The sequence below is a fragment of the Equus quagga genome, chromosome 5 (genome assembly GCF_021613505.1).
Source record: "Equus quagga isolate Etosha38 chromosome 5, UCLA_HA_Equagga_1.0, whole genome shotgun sequence".
NCBI lineage: Eukaryota > Metazoa > Chordata > Mammalia > Perissodactyla > Equidae > Equus > Equus quagga.
The window spans coordinates 4,539,611-4,562,486 of NC_060271.1; the positions used below are offsets into that span (position 1 = coordinate 4,539,611).

Below are 22,876 nucleotides of genomic sequence, written 5' to 3' on the forward strand. Positions count from 1 at the left end.
CATGACCACGCTGCTGTGCATGGGCTTCTCGGACCCCGCCACCATCCGCAAGGCCCTGCGTCTGGCCAAGAACGACATCAACGAGGCCGTGGCGCTGCTCACCAACGAGCGGCCGGGCCTCGACTACGGCGGCTACGAGCCCATGGACAGCGGCGGCGGCCCCAGCCCCGGGCCTGGCGGCGGCTCACGCGGCGACGGCGGCGGCGACAGCGGCGGCGGCGGCGGCCCCTCCCGCGGCGGGAGCACCGGAGGCGGGGGCGGCTTCGACCCCCCGCCCGCCTACCACGAGGTGGTGGACGCCGAGGTGAGGAGGGGCGGGTGGGCTGAGTCCCGCGGGGAGGGGACACACCCCGCTGGGCTGGAGTGCGGAGGAGCGCTGGGCGGGGGAGGCACCGAGACAGAATGGAGCACCGGGCTCGTCGGGACGGAGGTCACCAGACTGGGGTCAAGTGCGGAGAGAGACCCACAGGGGAGGGGCAGGATGGGAGTTAGGGATGCGGGGCTGCGCGGCAGGGCGGGGAGGGGTGTCCTAGGCTTCGGGCTAAGCGCGCCTAGGGAGCGGGCCCTGGTCTGCGATGGGGAGCAGGGCCCAAGGCTAGTATCCGAGATGGGGAAAATAGTCACATTAGCTTGGAGCGTGTGATGGGGAGGACGCGTGTTTCAGGGGGTCAGAAGTGGGGTACTGGTAGACTAGGCTAGGGTCGGAGATTTCGTGGCCCCAGCTTTCAGTGAAGGAGCGGGGCAGGCACCAGGTTCAGAGTCAGAGAAAAAGTGGGATGGGCCAGTATTTGCTATGGTCAAGAGGAGGACTGTTGCGGTTAGGAATGGGGTTTAGGTTTTAGCCAAGGGCCCAGAGGCGATTGGGCAGGGTCCGAAATGAAGAGAGACTAGGCAGGGGCCGGGAATGGCAAGAATTGATATAAGGTGGGGGAAGGGGCTCAGCCGCAGTAAGGTCTGGGTTGGGGAGACCGGCGTTAATAAGGTCAGGTATTAAAGCAGTGGGACGGAGACGTTAGAGGTAAGAGACCAGGGCAGGAATCGGAGCTGAGGAGAGGCTAGGCAGTGATGGGGACTGGAATTGGAGGATGAAGCTGGACCAAGTCTGGGAAAGGGGGGCTGCTGGTCATCGATAAGGTCAGAAAGCAGGGAAAACTACACTTGGGAAAGGGATTGTAGTCCCTACAATATGCTGAGGGTGCTTTGCAGAGGGACGGGGGACAAGGTGGGAGGTAAGTGGAAGTGAGGAATGTGAGGGAGAAAGGGCCACCTAGGCGAAAGGGTTTTGATCAGAGATCTCAAGTCTGGGCGGAGAAAATTAGGCCTGTTTAATTTGGAATGTGAGCAAAGAACATGAGGAAGAAAACGGAGTTTAATTTCGATTTTTAGAAAAGAATTAACCAGAAGCACCAGTGCTTGTGAATAATTACTTTGCAGAAAAATGGCAGCTCACGGCAGGAATTTTGGTCAGATTCATTGGTTACTGCATCTCAAGGGTCCTGCAGCACCGGTTGGCCTGATCACAAAACAGTGCAGATCTCCCATTCGTGCGTTTGTGATTTTAAACAGAGATATAAATTTGGAGAATTCTTAATGAAGCTAAGCCTTCTGAAAGAATTTTTCCTAAATGTGACATGGTTCTCATTATACGCTTTCGCAGCAGTTTGGGCTGTAGTAGCTTGGGAAAGGAGGCAGCACTTCAAAAAAACAGGTTTCTTCGCAAGACTCCTTTGGTTTCCAGACTTCCACACACTTGATTGATTGCCGTCTGTTACTAGTAACTCAATTGTATCTTTGACTAGTGTGTGGAAGTAAAGATTGTTATTACCCTAGTTTGGGGGGAAATTCCCATGTAATTAATTGTACTTAAGTCACTTTAAGAAATGAGCTCTTTGCGAGTCCCCATCACTCCTCTTCTTGTTCCTTCCAGTTTTCACCTAGTTTTGAAATAAAGGAGAAAGGCACTGCTTTTTCTGAAGGTGTTTGTACAACACTACAAAGCTCGGTGTATCTTCACTTTGTGAGAAATTTTATTCTTTTTTTTCTTCTGTCACACCTTTTCGTTTCCTGTGATTGGAAAATCAAATTAATGTTAGGTGGTTCTTTAACGTTAGTGGTGGTGCCTATACATAGAAGTACACAGAATTGGGACTGGCTTCTTTTCACACGAATGACAGGCTGAAGAGTTTGTTTTTAGGTAAAATCCAGAGACTATATCTTTTTGAAGACTTGTGTCAAGTTTTCCTTCCCTCTTGACCTGTGGGTTGGGCCTGAGAAGGCTGCACCGTTTACTTTTGTGAGCTCACGAGGGGCTGGTGACTGAGGCTGCTTTACCCAGAACTTTACTGGCAGAAATGCAGGCGCCTGGTGAGGCCGTTTAACCCAGTTTTTGTCTCTGTAGTTGTACAAACCTTCTTGGATGCCACCTGTGCAGCATGTCATCCGTGCTGGAGACAGTGGGAAACTGAGGCTTTTGATCTTAGGAAATAGGGAAAGGTGCTTATTGTTGTTGAGCATCTCCATGTGTCAGGCTCTGTATTAGGTGCTTTATACATTTTATTTAATCCTCAACGAGGTAATTAATATCATTACCCTTTTAGAGTTAGGATTACTTAGTGGCAGAGTCTGAGTTTAAACCCGGGTCTCTCTGACTTCAGTGAAGGTGTGCTTTTCACTCTGCTCAACTCATGGTTTTAGGATTGAATTCGTTTTAGGATGAGAAGGAAAGGTAAAGAGGGAAAGAGACAAATTTTGAGGTTATTGTACAAGTCTAAGAATGATGTGGCAAGCACTGAATCAAGGCATTAGGAATAGAATAATGAGTAGAATGAAAGGAGAAACATAGATTTTTAAAGCAGAAGACTTTAGAAGTTAATAATTAGCTCAGCTCCCTTGTTTTACCAATGCAGCCTTGCGGGCCCCAGAGGGGATAGGGGATGGGGGCTGTCCCCACAGAGCAGTTAATGGAAGAGACCGGGCTAGATCTGAGGCCTGCTCACCACGAGTCCAGTGCACTGTCTCCCTCCCAGCTGCCTGCCTTTCACGTGACAAAGGAACAGGACGGAGGGAGGCAGCGACGGCTTGAAGGGGATGAAGAAAAGGGAAGTGCAACAAACTGGGTGAAGTTTGTCAGCTCTTGTATAATCTACCCATTTTATTTCTAAAAAATGAGGACTTTACTTTGAAATTATTTATTTATTTAATGCATAGGAGATTTCAGTTTCAGTGTCCTCTTCATGTTTGGGAATACACAGATTAGAATATGATTGTTAAAAAGGAAAAGTGATTACCTTTGTTTTGTGTTTGTGGTTTGGGGACAGAACTGATCCTCTCCTTCAGTAAATATTTAGTGACTTCCGTGTCGGGGCAGGGAGCAGAGAGGTGACAGAACATGGAGGTGCGTTCTAGGGGGCTTAGTGCAAGCCTCTCATTTTACAAGCGGTGACTTCCCAAGGTCGAGTAGCTAGTCAGGTAAAGCAGTTGAGTAATTTGGGACCATGCTATAATTAGGACTGGGTTTAAAAATTAAAATATGGAAAATAAAAGCGGTTAACTTCTGGTTCAGTAGAAGCAGGGAGCACACAGATGAAAAAGACCCAGGTATCTACCAGTACACGTAAAACTGCACAGAAGGCCACCTGTTTAATATCCTCCAGCTAAGCAAAGGTATCATTTTGCAGAAAGTTGCATTTGGTTGTTACTTAGAGTGTCTGATGTAGGTGTATATGTAATTCCTGGTCTCTGGCTCTTGAAGGGACTTTGAGAAGCTGCCCCGTTTTGATTTTGAATAGCAGTACCTTAAACCTTTCCATGCAGCTGAGACTCTGTTCTATTATTAAAGAGAGTGAGATCTCACAGCTGCTCTAAATAACTTACCCAGATGTGTAACACACGCACTGTTGGGAAGCAACCTTCCTTGTTTCTTATGTGGCTCATGTAAACCCCTCTGGCCACTGCCATGGGCTTGTTCCCTGGTTCTGCCCTTCACAGAGCTGGGAGAGTTGGTCCTTTAAGAATTGTGATCCTGTCCCAGGGTCAGTAGAAATCAGAACCATGTACTGTTGTGGGCATCTTATAAAATGTAACAATTGCGAAATGTATCTTATTATTGTCTCCTTATTTTGTCTTTAGAAAATACTAAAATGGAATTCTTTTTGCAAGATTTCAATTACCTTTCTTGACTGTCTAGTTCTATGATGATAACACTTGGTAATATAACCTAACAAATATTGTGAACTCCTTGTTTTGTTCTTGTTTTAATGTGGACATTCCTTCTAGAGATATTTTGTTAGAAGTATTTGCAAGATTTCACTGCTTTTTTATTTTTTGAGAGCCCCAAAGTTGGTCCTGCTATAAATATATCTAAGTCACATTAATTTGTTGTTCCTTAACTTACCTCATTTCTGCTTTTTTTTTCCCCCTTTGGTAGTAAGGGGGAGTTATAAATGAGTTAAAATTATAATACCATCAATTTTTATATTAAGGTTTGTATTACAATTCGTGTTCTTTTTTCCCTAAGATACAACAATCCTAGTACATTTGTGGAGTAAATATCAAATAAGTAAATTTTAGTTAATTATTAGTGATATGAATACACGACTTGTAATTTGTGACTATGACTTGGTAAATTAAAAAAGAAGAATCCATTTAAAGGTTTTAGAGTGAAAACCAAAATAATTTCAAAAATCAGTTGGAAGTAGATGAAATAAAAGTAGAGACTCTTCAAGGTTAATTTAGCATAGCCTAATTTTTGAAATAAGAATTTCTTTATAGTGTAGTATATGCATCTCCTTTGGGAATGAGGCTTGTGGGTTCATCTGACAGTTGCATTCTCACCTTGTAATTACCTGGCCATATGCTGTTAGAATGAACGTAATTTGGCACGAAGGAAGTACGTCGTCGTGGCTCTAGTGATATCCTGGTAGGTGCTGACTGCTTCGTACAGCATAATAATGCTGCTAGCTTAAAATTTGAAATAATTACAGTATTAGAAAAGTAAATGTTGTAATGTTTTAGCCATTTGAGGAAAGGGTTTCAACTTGAATACAACCTAAATAGCAGACAGACATCAATGCACTATGATTTTTGTGCTTACTGCCTAAATATCATATAACCTTGATTTTATTTGAATCTGAGTGTGAAGATGAAAAGTTTTCTCTTTTAATAAGAACTATTGTATTTAGACAGATTTAGTTAAATAATATGTTTTATATCTGGACTTCTTTTTTCTCAGAAATTTTTCGTATTTGGAACACCAGAGAGAAATACGAAGTAAACACATAAATACATAAGATTGAACCCTTTCAAAACACCCCCACACATTTAATGCACTAAAGTTCATGCATTTCACTCATCTGTGTTTTAACTTGTTTTTTTAAAAAAACATAGTTCAAATAAGTTTAAATGTTAGGTTTCCTAGCAATTTAGAAGGGTTGTGTAGTAGTCCAGACATGGGATGGTGAGCTGTTCGAGGCAAGCACATTTGACAACAGTGAGAAGTGGCCGGGAGCAGCTCAGTGGGAGAGGAGGGGAACTCCGGCCGACTCAGCCAGCGGGCCAGCCTGTGTGGATGGGGCCACAAGAAGCAGCTGTCTGTGCTTCGTGACCCTGAGCGGGTGACGGTTGAGTGATGCCACGCTCAAGAAGAGGCTCCAGTGTGCTCTGTTTAAGAAAGGCCAGGAACAATAGTACATTCTAGCAAGGATTTAGTTAAAAAAAAAAGAGGAATAAAGTTGGGTACATAAAGAAGTAAGCTTCAGGCACCTGGAAAATTCAGGTTCGAGGGACATTTCAGTTTGAGGATTCGAGATTGTGGAGGCCCTCCTAAGAAAGTTGTACTTCATTTTCAAAAGTAAACGTTTTTTCTCACCTTCCTTCTAGGGAGTTTTAGTTTCTTTTGAAGTTAGTATTTCTTGTTATTATCATAGGAATTTTTATTGTTCAGCATCAAAACACTTCAATCACAATTGACTTATGAAAATTTTTTGTTAAGCTCATATTAGTAGGTGACATTATTTTTATTGTTGATAATCTGTTTGGTGAGTTTTTGTTAAAGTATCTTATAACCATTTTGTTTTTATGATGTTTACAAGCTCACATCGCTGGCAATTGTGAGAACCCTGGCTTCCACCATTAGTGACGTACATTTTTTATTTCTCTGTGTGTGTGTGTGTTTCATGTGTAAGGGAAGTGGAGTCTGTTTGTTTTAGAGGTTAACCTTAAGCTAGTTAATGGAACATAGAACTGTAGATTTGGTTTATTTTTGTTTGTTCTGGAGAAAAGAGCTAACACAACTAAGTTGAAATTTTATTCTGATAATCTTTCCAGAAACTGAAATGTTTCAGCCGTGTTGCAGAGGTCTGTGGATTCTTTTTCTAGGGCTGAGTTGAAGATCTGATTTCCCCCTTAGAGATAAGAAACGTCTTAGGTACCGACCAAAGTCTTCCCACTTGTGATGATAAGCTCTGTTGTCCCAGCACGCAGTCGCGGCTCTCTCTTAGGATCTGAGACAGCTGTTGTATTGTGACATTTCATTGACATCGTTTCATACTCTTTCACTTAAGTTTAAGGTGTTTATGATGTTGGAAATATTTTCTAAGAACAACTTAGTAAACAACATGGTACATTCTTTATCAGTAGTTTTCCAAAATGGTTTTTGAAATTAAAATTTTTTTCAGAAAGACTTGTTGTGCAGACATTCTATTGCCAAGACTTTTCGATTTCTGCTTTGTGTACTTTTACAATCTAGCTTTTCATAAACAGGTCAGTTTTTTTTTTTTTGTTTGTTTTTTTTTTTTTTGCTTTTTTCCCCTCTCTTTTCATTTCCTACTCCTTTATTGTCAATTTTGGTTGAAAATTGAATTGCTTTGTGAAACCTGTGTTTGGAAATCTGCAGTGAAGCATTTTGTTAGCAATTTAAAGTCTATTTCAGATCCTAGAAAATATGAAGGTATTCCATACTGAAAATGGCAACCCCGTCTATCATTGTTAAATCTAGTCTAGACTCATTGCTCTCTTTGCTTAGTGAACAGCCTGTTTAGAATTGAACCCTAAGTCTCTCTCCAGCCCCTCTGTCTATCCCCACTGTTACTGCCCTGGTTTTGTTCATGTCCCTTTCTTGCTGTTTCTCTGTGCCATTCAGTGGCACCAGAATGATCTTTCTAAAATGCAAATATTAGTCACGGGATAATCTTGCTCAAAAACGTTTGGTGGTTCCTCATTTCCTATAGGTAAACTCTAAACTTTTTTTCCAGGTCTCTAAACTTAGCCATCTGTTCTCATCATGCCTTCATTCCATGTTCTTCTTTGCAGTTTAGGAACCATCTGTTGCACTCCTCTCACCCCCAAACCCAAGTATCCATCTACTTGACTGACACCTATTCGTTCTGCAAGGTTCGCTCAAATGCCTTTTTCTCTTTGCCGGACACTTGTCTCACGCCACTGCGCCTCTCCCTCTGCATGTTGTCCCTTCGCCGAGTAAACCCGTGACTGTGTTCTCGTTTAAGAAAAGCTGTGTTAACCTACATGCACCTGGATTTCCATTAGGCTTGAGGAGCGACACTGTTTCTTTCTATCTCTGTGTCCCTAGTACCCCTGGCTCACAATGTTCGATTGCATAGAGTGATGGCTACATGAATGGATGGAAAGAAATCTTAAATGAAATACAAAGTCAAATGATATGTGAAAGAATATTGAACCAGGGATTTGGGAGAGAGTGCCTTTTTGTTCATCATTCTGTTGTTTGCTGACTATATCTTTGGGCAAGTCAGTTTGCCTCTCTGAGCCTCAGTTTTCTCATCTATAAAATGGGGATCTTGAACTAGATATGTGGTTAATTTTTTTCATTCATTGACCTCTGAGAAATTGAAAGCTATGAGGTCTCTCAGAAAACAGCACGTGTAAATATACACACTTAATTTTTGGAATAAGCTGGTGCTAAAATATTAATACTATTATTTGGGGATGATGAGACTACAGGTGATTCTCTTTCTGTGTTTCTGAATTAAAAACAAATTTTAATGAAGTTATATACTTTAAAAAGTATATAAACTTTATTAAAATGAAGACAAACCGAACTGTGCTGTCCATTAAAATGAAAGTAGCTAAAAAAAACCTATTTCATGGTTCTTAGGAAAATTTTGCCTAGAGTCCAAAACTATTTTAAAACTTTGCTACCAATGAGGGCTGGCCCAGTGGTATAGTGATGAAGTTTGTGCACTGTGTTCTGGCAGCCCGGGGTTCACAGGTTCAGTTCCCAGGTGTGGACCTACACACACCGCTTGTCAAGCCATGCTGAGGCAACATCCCGCATACAAAATAGAGGAAGGTTGGCTCAGGGCCAATCTTCCTTAAGCAAAAAAAACCCAACCAAACAAAAAAAACCCACAAAACTTTGCTAATAGGAAAATTAAATACAAAAATTTAATTTGTTTTTTCTCTGACTGAAATACAGGAAAAAGTATACTGCCTCCTTGTGTATCATAGAACCACTTTTAAAATCTAGAATTCATATTTGATTATCTACTTAGTAGATAGTTTCTTATTTTAGTTATAAGAAAACTGGCTAGAAGGTGCACTTCGGCAGGACCTTTCAAACTCAAGCGACAGCTGGAGCTGTGCTGGCTCTTCTGTAGCGTTGCTTTTCCTGACCTTCTTTTCCGAGTGCTCCCCCAGCCCTCGCCTGGCATCTGTAGCGTTTTGCGTTGTTCATTGTTTTTAGGATATTGTTGTGTATGACTCCAGTGTGCTTTGATTGGCCTTTGGATTACCTGTCAGTGTTTAAAGACTCTCACAGGTCTGTGACTGTGTTTTGAAAACAGCTATCTGTAGAGCATAGGTTTTCTTTGTTTGTTTTGCTTTGCCAAAGTGTTGGAATAGAGATGCACACCTGGCCAACACAGCCTTCCTGCCACACGTGTTTCCTGTGACCCGTGGCCGTCTTAACGATTGTTGGGCTGTTGGTAGGCTCCAGACGCAGTCTCGTCTGTTGTTCACAAGAAGCATTCCACTCATTTACCTCTGTTATTTACATACTGTAATGTACTCTCTCCTGTGTATTTGCTCATTTTTACGAGGGTAGGAGTGCTATTTCTGGTATTTATTAAATGGAAAATAATTAAAGTTTGCAAAAAAGCCCTCTAGATTTATATTAATCATACAAATCAAATTCTAGAGATAAAAACAGACGTTAAACTAAAAGTCAGAGCAGCAAAACAGTCAACAGCCCATTTAACAGAATAGCCACTCACTTGGTAGGTTTTCCTTGAGACCGATTGTCTGCCGGGCTCTGAGCTGGGTGGTGGGAATCAGTGGTGAGGCGGTCACACACAGCCCCTTGCCTAGTACAGTTTCAAGGCTGGAGAATTTTCTTATGCTCCAAGTCTAATAATTATAATGTTGTAATTCAGAAACTAGAGGCCTTGAAAAGTTGTGAGTTAAATATGAAAGAGCTTAGATCTATCAAAACCATGTGGATAATGCCGCAGGAATTTTTTGTGATGTAATTTATCTATAATGGTATCCACTGCCAGGAAACAAAGTGATATTTTTCTCAAGTGATATTTCTTTAGTGCCATGGAATGTACAGAACTTGTGTTTATTTGTTAGATGTTTAATATTAGTAGGTTGATGGTCCTCTCAATTAGTATCTCTTCTAAGAATGGTGCTAATTATTTCAATTAAATGCCATTACTTATTGTCCTAAATCGTGAATGTATACGTTTTTCCCAGAAAAGAGAAATTGCTCTAGGGACTGGTCTTAATTTAGGCTAAAAATCTCTTACAATTATTGATAATACAAAAAAAGCTATTTTAAAGCTAGAGGAATGTTGTTGATTTTAGAAAGACTTATGGTGGTGGAAATAGCAGTAACCCATGTAAATGAAAACCTGTCTAGGATTAGTAACATTAGGAATCCTTAGTTTATTATTAGTATTTTGTTTTTTGTGGTCAGTTTTATGTTGGAGTGGACTGTCTTTGCTAAAATTATACTTTAAGTGTGTTAGTAATTTTTATTTTGTAAGATTCCCTTCTCATGATGTCTGCTTCATTTGAAATGTTTAGTAGGTTAAAGTAGCAACACATCATCCTATATTTCACTAGTTTATAGATCATATTTGTTTTCGAGAAAATGTCAGTTATCTGTTGAGCAAATTATGTTGAAATTATGCCAGGCAAAAAAATATATATATAATATATAAAATCTGTACCATGAAAACAGTTGGTTCATGATATGTGTACAGATACACTGACATCTGAGAGAGCAACAAGCAAGCCCTGTTTGCATTTCCGTACTTTGAGGTTTTTCTGGTTGAAGTAGGAAACGTGTCTGTGGTGAAGGAATTCCAGGCGTTTGTGAGGAAGATCAGAGATCCAGTCAGTGCAGAGTTCACCTTGGATTCACCCAACTCATAGTGATTATAATATGGAAGAGAAATATCCAGAATACTTAGCTAGATTCCCTTTATAAAACAGAAAAATTATCTGTAGAACTGAGAATATTTCCTGCCTTCCCCTCTCCCTATCCCAATAAACAGAATGAAAAAGGTGTAAATTTAAGGATTAAAATTGAAGATTTGTTTCAGAGCTGGAAGGGACCATAGGGGTCTTGTGGTGTTAAATCTTGTCAGTTTAGAGATGAGGACCTTGACTCCTGGGTCGTTAGCAGAGTCCGGAAGGGAACCCAGCCTCGTGCCTGTCAAGATGTGTTATGTGCACTGCACCGCACTGTCTTTCTGACCCGGGGAAGTCTTCTGCTGTGGGTCATCTCTGCTATGTCCTTCCCTGTAAGCTTGCTGTATTTTAGTCACTACCACTTCTTTTGTTAGATTTTAGTTTGTGTTGGGGGGGCAAAGTTGACATTTGATTGATTTTTTCACTCTCAAAGGTATTTATCTTGTTTATCTTGCTTTCTCATTCAGCGCTTTTTACCACCAACAGTGTTCAAAAGTTTATGAAAGGTAGTGAGGGCATGGAGGGGAAGGTTGAGCAAGTGCTCTTCCATGTGAAGGTGCTGTGTCTGTCTGTCTGCTCAGCAGCCGCGAATACCTGACAAGGATTAGCACCCCTCTGCCTGAGTCTCTCCACGGTCGCACACGGGTATTGAGTACTTAAAAATAAGCTTAACAGTCAGTGTACAAATCTCCTAATTTGTCTGTTTCAGGTGTGTATCTCTTAATTTCTTAAAATTTTTTGTTCTCTGTATCAAATGCAATGATTATCATAAATATCAACTGGGAAGTATCATACACTGGTAAGTTTGAAATGAAGCATTTTGAATACCTTGGAAAGATGTTAATATGCTAAAAACATAAGACTTGCTTTGCATTATGTATTTTAATGAATACGAAAATAAAACGTAGTATATATTGATTAACTTAGAAGATACCTTAAACAAATCAGCCTTAAGATATGCCAGTTCCTTTATGATTCCTTGCCTCTGCGTATGCTTTTTCTCCTACCTGGCATGTCCTCCTTACCCCTCTTCCCCCCTCTTGCCATACTGGATCGTGAGAGTCAGTCCACAGTACCATCTGTGTGACATCAGCTCAATCCTTGCACTTGGTCCTCTCCCTACGAAGTAGATTGAACTCAGGCTTGTGGTCAGCAGAGAGAGGGGTGAACATCCTCCTTGTTTCAGTCTAGCAGGCCCCATGAGACTCCAGGCACTGGCACACCGCAGGTGCTGTGGTCAGGTTTGCTGTGGTTCTCCCGCAGAGGTTGATACCTTCTGTTATGTTTCCTCCCATCCACCCTTGCCCTCTCCTAGTTCCAAGTGCCTTCTTGAGTTTTAATAGAAACCCTTCTGTACCTCAGTTGTAGCGTTTATCCCATTGTATTGGAATTATTTATTTGTCACCCGGAATGAGATGTGTGTCTTTTGAGGACAGAATCTGATCTTCTGTATTTCCCGTAAAGTCCAGGGTAACACTTGACATAGGACTTACTAAATTAAATGAAAGCATCTTATCTGGAAAATATTTAGTTTGTGTCACCATGTTGGACACATTTTCCTCCATTCATGTGTATCAAGTAGTCGCTTAAAGCCTATATTGCCTAAAATAACCTTCATCATAGCTTGAAGGTAACATAAATATTTTGGTAGTCTTATAGCAGATTTCTGTTGCAGTGTTCACCTTGCTTTACAGTTTGTGGGAAGGAATTTTTTTGAACTGTTGCCAGTGTTTTTATAATGGACATCATTTTGGACATACATTAAATTTGAGCTTTGGTATTCCATACCACTCCCTTTGCTTTCTAGGTTTTCCTGTAGCTCACATAGAAAACATTGCACACAGGAAAGAACATAATGGATGCTGAAAGAAACAAATGCTCTTTTAGCCTTTGGTAGGACCGTTTGCCAGTCTGTTTTTATATAGCTTCATGCGTGGCTTAGTTGAGCTCTACTTCAGTAAGGAGAAGATACTTTGCAGAGACTGTCATTTCTGGAGAAGAAAGAGAAAACATGCTACAGTATAATTAAAGCAGGAAACTGATTTTTAATGTTGTTTTTTATTTCAGACTGTCCTATTTGTTTCTTTTATCACTATAATAAGGATTAATGATGTTACTATTAATCCAAGTGAGTTTATTTTGAAGTAAAGCTACTTAGACACTATTCATTTTTCCCCATTCCTTTCTCACTCCAGTATTTAAAAAAAGGGTATGTGGAGGGGAAGTGGGAGGAGGAAAGCACCAGTAGTATGGGAGCCACTTGTTGAACACTGAACAAATATTTATTGAACGCCTTTGCCTCTGGTCTGGCCTCTGATTGCTGAGACACAGTCCCTGCCTTCAGAGAGCTCAGAGTCCATTGCAGTCGTTCTGAAGGGTGGGCGGTGATGGCCAGCACCAGATGAGAATCACTTGGGTTGCTCATTTAGAATAGCTCGTCCCCAGCATGGCCTCCAGTTATTCCAGGAGATTCTGACAGAGTGGGGAGAATTGGGTAAAAGTACTTAATAAAGTGTTAGAAAAGGTGTGTGTACTTTGATCAACTACAAATCCAGTGTGGATGTTGTTTGACTTGTATACTAGATGTATTTTTCCCAAGTTTTTATCTTGAACAGATAAGTGCTATGGAAAAAAATCAGGGAATGGGGGAGAGAGCATGCAGGACTAGAGGGTAGGTATGATAGGGCTGCTTTTTAAAATAGGCTGTTCAGGAAAGGCTTCACTGAGAAGATCATATTTGAGCAGAGAGCTGCAGTGGGAGGTGAGGGAGCAGACTGCATGGTTATCTAGGGAAAAGCGCTCCAAGTCAGGGGTCGGCGAACTTCTGTAAAGGGCCGGATAGTCAGTATTTCAGGCTTTGCAGACCAGGTGGTCTCTGTTGCAGCCACTCAGCTCTGCTGATGTAGCGTGACAGCAGTCATGGACTACGCGAACGAGGAAGCGGTCTGTGTTCCAGTGGAACCTTCTTCACAGAAGGAGGCAGTGGGCTGTACTTTGCCGCCTCCTGTGCTGAGCGGAAAGAGCGCCTACTGCAAAGGCCCTGGGTAGGAGCAAGGCTGGCATCCTTGAAGAGCAGCAGGAAGGCCAGTATGGCTGGAACTTAGTGAGGACAGGAAGAGCGAGAGATGAGGTCAGAGGAGGAGAGGGCAGCTCCTCACTAGGGCCTTGGAGGCAACTGTAGTGCTGGCCTTTTTGTCAGAATGAGGAAGGCAAGACTTGAGATTTCTGAACAGGGAGATGACATGATCTGGTGGGAAAGATCCAGAGTTTGTTTTTGGATGCGTTAATTTAAGATGCTTATTAAATACCCTAGTGGACATATCAAAGAGGGAGTTGGATAGATGCCTGGAGTCCAGGGAGGAGGTCTATGGTGAAGCTAAAATGTGAGAGCCTTCAGCTTAGAGATGGTATTTAAAACCTTTAGACTAGGGGCTGACCCAGTGGCACAGCGGTTAAGTTCACATGTTCTGTTTCAGCGGCCTGGGGTTCGCTGGTTCAGATCCCGGGTGCAGACATGGCACTGCTTGGCAAGCCATGCTGTGGTAGGTGTCCCACAGAGAAAGTAGTGGAAGATGGGCACGGATGTTAGCTCAGGGCCAGTCTTCCTCAGAAAAAGAGGAGGATTGGCAGCAGTTAGCTCAGGGCTAATCTTCCTTAAAAAAAAACAAAAACAACAACCCTTAGACTATATATTCTCAAAAGGGCCAGTGGCACTCCAAAGGGGGCCAAAATGGTTCTTAGGGGGTGAAAAAAATCTTCAGTGTTATAATGGTTTGCTCCAAAGTTCAAGCCTACCCTACTGAAAAGCGTTCCTGGACCGAATTGGAGCGTGTGCATGCAGGCTTCCCCACACCAAGAAACCGTTCTCAGACACAGCAGGCTGACTGAGAGTTCAACTCAGTTCTGACGCTATCTACTTAGAGATGGAGTCAGATTCCACAGGAAGGGGCTCAGTCCCATAGGACTGCCTTCCATTTCCAACAGCAGCCCAGGTTGTTACTTGTTCTTATGACCGACTGGCTGCAAATCAGAGGTTCCCACCGCCCCCTCCTCGGGTTTGATTAATTTGCTAGAACAGCTCACAGAACTCAAGAAGATCCATTAACTCACTAGATTACCAATTTACTGCAAAGGACATGAATCAACAGCCAGATGAAAAGATACGTAGGGTGAGGTCCCGAACGAGGGAGCTTCTGTCTTCTTGGAGCTTGGGGCCCGAAATGGTGGCTTGTGGAAGTGTTCTGTTTCCCCACTGTGGAAACTTTCCGAAAAAGGGGTTGACAAGCTATCGTTTCGGGTGTTTATGGAGGCTTCATTGTGTAGTCATGATGCACTAAATCGTTGGCCATTGACAGCTGATTCAGTCTCCAGCCACCCCCCTTGGAACTCAGAGGATGGGGCTGAGAGTTCCAATCCTCTGATCACAGGGCTGGTTCTCCTGGCAAGGACGGAATCCAAGAGTCACCTTCATTAACGTAACAAAAAACGTGTGTGTCACTGTCAACACTTAGGAAATTCCAAGGGTTTTGGGGGCTGTTGAGCCAGGAACTGTGAATGAAGACCAAATATATATGAGAAATATATTTTGGTCATCTGAATGACTATATATATATTTCTTTCTTTTTTTTTTAAAGCATTGGCACCTGGGCTAACAACTGTTGCCAATCTTTTTTTTCTTTTTCTGTGCTTTATCTCCCCAAACCCCCCCTGTACATAGTTGCAGGTCCTTCGAGTTGTGGGATGTGGGACGCCGCCTCAACGTGGCCTGACGAGTGGTGCCATGTCTGCGCCCAGGATCCGAACCCTGGGCTGCCACGGCGGAGCACAAGCACTTAACCACTCGGTCACGGAGCTGGCCCCTATATATTTCTTATAAATCACAATATTGCACCAATGCAATCTTATTTAGTATTTAATTAATGGAGATGGGATGATTGAGAAAAAAATGTTTAAAAGTCTCCTTGAAGGAGTGATAATAAAACAAGGTTGAGAAATACTGCATTAGATTCACCTCAGGGAAATCACCGAGGGAGTGCATAGTCATGTGCCACATAATGACGTTTCAGTCAACGGTGGACAGCATATACAATGGTGGTCGTATAAGATTATAATGGAGCTGAAAAATTCCTATTGCCTAGTGACATCACAGCCATTGTAACATTATAGTATTGACACGTTATTCCCATGTTTGTGGTGATGCTGGTATAAACAAACCTACTGTACTGTGAGTTATATAAAAGTATAGCACATACAATTATGAGCAGTACATGATACTTGATAGTGATAATAAATGTTACTGGTTCATGTATTTGCTGTACTATACTTTTATTATTTTAGAGTGTACTCTGTCTACTTATTAAAAAAAGAGTTTACTGTAAAACACTATGCCATGTTATACTGGAGTAGTCTCATATATCTTGTATTTACTGTGTCTCTTGATCGGATCATTTTCTCTTTTGCTTGATTTAATCTCGTGTTGTTTTGTTCATCATGGCCCCTAAACATACAAAATCCACTGCTAATGTTGCCAGTAAGAGGCCACGTTGAGTGATTGACTTGGAAATGAAATTAAAAGTGTTTAAGGACTACGAAGGTGGAAAATCAGTGATGGTTATTGCTCACCAGTCAGGCATGTCCCATTCCACCATAGCTATGATTGAGAAGACCAAGAACAAAGTCACGGAAGTTGTTAGGGAGTCTACTTTGTTGAAGGCAACGAGACTGACAAAAATTCAAGAAGGAGAAACTTCAAGTGACCTGGGTTGAAGATGAGACACAGAGCATTTCCCTCTCAGCACCATGACGGTCACGGCCAGAGCAATAAGTTTGTTCGCGATGTTGAAAGAAAAGGCTGGACTCGACTACAATGTTGAATTCACTGCTAGCTCTGGGTGGTTTAAACAATTCAAGAATTATTATTCATTAAATAACGTGAAAGTGAGTGGTGGGTCTGTGAGTGCTGATGTGAAGGCAGCTGAAGAATTTTTGGAAATTCCAGATAAGCTGATTGTGGAGGAAAATTACTTGCCAGAGCAAGTATTCAATGTGGATGAAGTCTCTGTATTCTGGAAATGGATGCCTAAAAGGACTTTCAACCATAAGGAGGCCAGGTCAATGCCAGGTTTCAAGGCTTTTGAGGACAGGAAAACAGTCTTGCTTGGGGGCAGTGTTGCAGGCTACAAAATGAAACCCTTTGTGATCTGGCACAGTGAGAAACCCAGGGCCTTCAAGCATGTCAGTAAGCACACACTGCCATTGTACCACGGGAGCAAGAAGAAGTCATGGATGACCCAGCTCCTCTCCCAAGATGCCCTCCTGAATTGCTATGCCAGCAAAATAGAGAAGTATTGTTTGGAGAATAACATGCCTTTCAAGATTTTGCTTATGTTGATAACGCTCCTGGACATCCTCCTTTTATTGGTGATCTTCATCCCAACATCACAGCAGTGTTTCTTCCTCCAAACACCAACTCTTTGACCCAACCAAGGGATCAAGGAGTTATAGCAGCTTTTAAGGCCTACTACCTGAGGAGGGCTTTTGCCCAGTTATTGCTGCAACTGAGAAAGACACCGAGAAGACACTGTTCCAATTCTAGAAGGATTACAACATCTTGACTGCATCAAGAACCTTGATTGGGTTTGAGGTGATATCACCAAGGAGCATATAAATGACATCTGGAAGAAGACACTCAAGAGGTTTGTCCATGACTTCAAAGGTTTGTCAAGGATGAGGAAGTTGCAAAAATCAAGGCTGTCGCTGACATGGCGGACAACTTTTAACCTGGGTGTGGATAAAGATGACACTGAGGGGCTCCCAGAGGTGGTTCTGAGGAACCGACTGATGAGGAGTTGTTGGGACTGGAAGAGGGATGCATAGCTGAAGAAGAGGCAAGAGAAAAGGAAACTGCAGGGGAACAAAGAGAGGAACCCCCACGAAAATTCACAGTGAAGGGTTTAGCAGAAGCCTTTGCAGAGCTCAACAGGCTCCTTAAAAAGTTTGAAAACATGGACCCAACGCTGAAAGGTTTTCATTAATAGAGAGGGATGTTCATGATGCATTATCTGCTTACAAGCAAATCTATGATGAAAAAAAGAGACAAACCATCAAACTACCATGGACATCTTTCTGAAAAGAGTGACCCCTCCTCAGGAAGAGCCTCAGGCAGGTCCTTCAGGAGGCATTCCAGAAGAAGGCATTGTTATCACAGGAGACGACAGCTCCATGTGTTATTGCCCCTGAAGACCTTCCAGTGGGACAAGATGTGGAGGTGGAAGATGGTGATAATGATGATCTTGACCCTGTGTAGGCCTAGGCTAATGTGTGTGTGCCTTAGTTTTTAACAAAAAAGTTTATAATGTAAAAAAAATTTTTAAGTTTTAAGTAGAAAAAAGCTTTTAGAATTAGGATATAAAGAAAGAAAATATTTTTGTACAGCTGTGCAATGTGTTTGTGTTTTAAGCTAAGTGTTATTACAAAAGAGTCAAAAAATAAAAACAATTAGAAAATTTATAAAGTAAAAAAGTAACAATAAGTAAGGTTTAATTTATTACTAAAGAAAAAACTATCTTTTCCTAAGATTCGTGTACCTAAGTGTGCAGTGTTTACAGAGTCTGCAGCAGCGACAGCAACGCCCTAGCCCTCACATTCACTCACTACTCACTCACTCACACACCCAGAGCAGCTTCCAGTCCTGCAAGCTCCATTCGTGGTAAGTGCCCTATACAGGTGTGCCGTTTTTCATCTTTTATACTGTATGTTTACTGTACCTTTTCTATGCTTAGATATACAACTGCTTATCATTGTGTTACAACAGCCTACAATATTCAGTACAGTAGCATGCTGTACAGGTTTGTAGCCTAGGAGCAATGGGCTATACCATAGAGCCTAGGTGTGTATTAGTCTATACTATCGAGGTTTGTGTAGGTCCGCTATGACGTTTGCACAACAACAAAATTTCCTAACAACGCATTTCTCAGAATGTGTGTCCATCATTTAGCAATGCGTGACTGTATATAAAGTAAAGATGAGGTCTGAGGACAGGGCTCCAAGTGTTTAGAAACTGGGGTGATAAGGAGGAACCAGCAATGGAAATTGAGGAGTGGCTGTTGAAGGGAGAGGAACCAGCAAGGGCCCTGTGCTAGAAGCCAGATGAAGGAGGGGTTTCAAGGAGGGAGTGATTAGCTGTGTTAAATATTGCTGATGGGCTAGGGAAGATGCAGACTGAGAATTAACCATGATGAGGTTTTGGTGAAGAAGTTAGACGCTTGCTTGGGTCTCAGCTGTAATGTTATTTCATTTATAGGCTACCTTCAACCATGATTAGCCTGTGTGCCCTTCTTTTTCTTCTTATTTTTTTAAAGTTGTAAAAATCACATAAAATTTAGTACCTTAACCTTTTTTGAGTGTACAGTTCAGTAATGCTAAGTCTATTTACATTGTTGTGTGACAGATCTCTAGAACTTTTTCATCTTGGAAAATGGAAACTATACACATTAAACCACTCCCCTTTTTCCCCTTCCCCCAGCCCCTGGCAACCACCATTCTACTTTCTGTTTCTAAGAATTTGACTACTTTAGATAGGAATCATACAGTATTTGTTGTTTTGTGACTGGCTTATTTCACTTAGCATAATGTCCTAAAGGTTCATCCAGGTTATAGCATGTGACAGGATTTCCTTTTTGTTTAAGGCTGAAAATATTCCGTGGGTTCCCCTTCTCATATACTTTCATAGCACTCAGTTATTATAGCATGCTCCTTTGCAAGAAACTGTAATCTCTTATTTAATTGTCTTCTCTGATCATGTATCTCCGAGCTTCAAGGACAGAATGTGTTTGTCTTGTTCCCTGATGTGCTCCCAGCTGCTGGAACACTGAATGAGAGTGCTGTGTGGGAGTACAAGACAATACTTTGCTTGGAGGGATCTGAAAATTGTGTTGAAGAGATGATACTTGACTGGTTTTGAAGAATGTCTTAGTCACTTTGGGACGCTATAACAAAATACCATATCCTGGGTGCCTTGTAAACACAGAAATTTATTTCTCACAGTCTGGAAGCTGGAAGTCCAACATTGAGGCACAGGCAGATTCAGTTTCTGGTGAGGACCCACTTCCTGGTTCACAGATAGCTGTCTTCTCACTATAACCTCAGATGGTGGAAGGGCGAGGGAGCTCTCTGTGATCTCTGTTACAGCATCAGAACTCTCATGACTTAATCACCTCCCAAAGGCCCCGTCTCCAAATACCATCACATTGGGGGTTAGGTTTCAACATACGAACTTTGGGGAGACACAAATATTTAGTTTACAGCAAAGAACAAGTGGTAATTTATTAGGTTGAGAAAGGGTGTTCTAAGCAGAGGAACCAGCATGGAGCTAAGCATGGTTTCATGACAAGGCCTTGGGTCCTCGGGACTGAGAAGTTCAGTGTGGTTAGAGCAGAAGGGGCTGGGGAGGTGGCGCGTGAGTTGTTTGTAGGTTGTGGTCCGATGGTGAAGAGCCTCCATGCCAGTGCAGGAAACCTGGCGGCATCAGACTCCTTCTTTGGTTTGGTTTAGTTTTTCTTTTTTAAAGGAAGTTCACTCTGGTGGCGTTTTGGAGGGGTGCAGGGGTAGGGTAGAATGGTGGCAGGGACAGCAGTTATGGGGTAGAGGGTTGCAGCGGCCTCAGCAGCACACAGCGAGGGCCTCAGCAAGGCAGTGGTTTGGCTAGGAGAGACTGTTCCTGAGAAATTGCTGAGTGCTGTGGTGACCGACTGGTTGGAAAGATGACACAAAGTTTCAGTGATTAGGAATATTAGAGAAGAAACACGCTTGAAGCAGAACGCTGAGTTCTTTGTGATGTGGTAAGTTGAGTTGCCTTGTGGGCACCGAGGTCGAAGGGTGGCAGGAAGTTCTGTGGCAGCACTCCCCTGAAGCTTGAAGAGCAGTCCGGGCTGCCGTTGTGCCCGGCCTGTTCGCTGTGCTGGGCCCTCTACGTGGATTCTCTTTCGTCTGCATGTTAATCCTGCAGGTCAGGCGTTAGTCTCTGTCTTTTGTTGAGAAAACTAAGACACATAGAGAGGTGAAGAAGCTTATTCAAGGTCACACAGTTAGCAGGTGGTGGTGGTGACAGAATCCACATTTAGATCTGTCGTGTAGGAATATGGAGTAAAGGAAATTTTCAACAAAATTGAGGATAAAAGGTAATTGCTTATGCTAGATAATGCCTTATCTAGAACTTTAGGAATATCAACAGATTAAGAAATACCAGTACCTTGGAAGAAATAGAAATTTTGATTTCAGTAATCCTCTCTTTCCTTCTCATATCTTGGTTTAGGGTACACTATATAGGTTGGTTGGTTGGTTTAGTTTTTTATACAACCAATTTTACCCCCATTCTTGAGTGGCGCTTTTTGGTATTGTGCCATTCTACCAATTTTAGGAGGAATTGGAATACTTCCAAGTGTTCTTAAACTAGAACCTGAGATTTGGAGAAATCTTTCTTTTTTTTAAAGATTGGCACCTGAACTAACAACTGTTGCTAATCTTCTTTCTTTTTTTTCTTCTCCCCAAATCCCCCAGTATATAGTTGCATATTTTCGTTGTGAGTGCCTCTGGTTGTGCTATGTGGGACGCCGCCTCAGCGTGGCCTGATGAGCGGCGCCATGTCCACGTGCAGGGTCCAAACTGGCAAAATCCTGGGCCGCTGAAGTGGAGCACGCGAACTTAACCACTTGGCCACCAGATGGCCCCTTGGAGAGATCTTGATTTGAATTCTCATCCCATTCTTTACACATAAATGACTACTGGTGTTGGGCAAGAGACCATAAGAAATATGACTTTGAGTAACTGGTCTTTTTTGAGTCTTAGTTTGCCATCTAAAATGTGAAGATGATAATTCTTGCCTCATGGGGTTTGCCACAATTCCTAACACACAGAGCTAAGTACCCAGTACATACATCAGTTCGCCCTTTGCCACTCTCTCATCTTCCTCTCATCTGAGTGTATCTGAACCCCCGTTAGCATCCCTCTCCTCTTCCTGCTGTCTGTGAAAACTGAAGGTCCAAACTTCAGCTACCGACGTTTTTCTTTCTGGAATCAATGATCTGTAAGTCCCAAACCTCAAATCTAAATGAAAAGATAAATTCTGTATGTAAGGTAGCACCTTGAATTGTAAGATAACTTCTCATGAAAACCTTGTTTCTGTATATTCTAAATATGTGAATAACGACCAAGGGTTATGAAGGAAAGGACCACAAGAAACGTCAGATTTTGTAGAAAAGTTAGGAAATTCTATACTACTTATAACATGAAATGAAAATGAATTCAAAGGAAACAGTTTGCAAGCAGACTTGAGACACAATGCAGTAGTCACTTGGGGACTGCCTGCACTTTCCCACCATCTCTCTTTTTCCAGGACACAGTGTTTTAGGAATCATTTTCTCTAGTCTGAAACAGCAGAAGGAGTATCAGATCTGCATATAATTGTCTCTGAATTGCTTTGAAAAATATTTAGTAAGTGCAACTGACAATCGCAAGATTTAGTGGAAGTTATAAATTAGCGACTTGGAATCAAATGTTCATGTTTTCACGTTTTTCCTTAAGCATTTGACATGTGTAGTGCTAATTGTCTGTTTTAGGTAATAGATCCATTTTAAAAAATTGTGAAGAAATGAGTTTGGCATCTTCATTTTTCCGTATGTTAATCAGAAATTTGGAACCTCTTTTGAGTACATTGTTGGCTAATAAAATAGTTCAGTAATTGAGTTTAGTATTAAGAAACTTTAAGCAACTTTGACAATCTCCTGTCCTTTAAGTTGAATAATTTTCTTTACCTGGATCTGTTGAGTCAGTGGGTGGACAGGAGCTGAGCTCATCTCTAAACTAACAGGCGGTGCCCACTTCAGGGGGTTTTCTTTCTTTAAACAAAGGCTTAAATTTTAATAGTCTGTCCTTGTTGAGCTCAAGAGCAAAGGGTTTGTTGTCTTTTTTTAAAAACTTGAAGGTAGTTTTCTAAATAAATATTGAACTCTATGATTAGCTTAAAAGCTTATGCAATGATACTTTAAAGCTCATTTGCAAGAGTTAAATAAATTATATTGTTTTGTGTACTCATCCCCCAATTAAGATATTGCCTGTATTTATGTTGGTTTGTCTGCTGTTTTCAAACAGGCAAGTTTCTAGATATGGATAGTGACACATATGAGCATGTCTAGTTGAAAATAAAAGCTATCATGCAGAAAAATATTCTTGTCAAAATAAACTACATGTTAAATCTAAAGATCTTTATTAAACTCTGGGGATAGATTTGCCTATATGGTGGCAGCGTTTGTCAGTTCCATGAAAAACTTCATTTCCACCAATTAAAAGTACTAAGTTGCCCTTTTAAGTAAGTAAATAGTAAGACTCGTTCTGAACAGTTTGCCAGTAGGTGAACTTATAATACAACACT

The 22,876-nt window shown here is 41.7% G+C and overlaps 1 protein-coding gene across 1 annotated transcript in view; it reads left to right on the top strand.

Moving 5' to 3' along the window:
* The first annotated feature begins 1 nt into the window (after position 1).
* USP24 (ubiquitin specific peptidase 24) overlaps positions 2–22,876 on the top strand; it is a 139,040-nt gene continuing 116,165 nt past the window's right edge. Inside the window, exon 1 of the mRNA XM_046661124.1 lies at positions 2–304. Within this exon, the coding sequence (XP_046517080.1) occupies positions 2–304 (303 nt within the window). The remainder of the gene's footprint in view (positions 305–22,876) is intronic.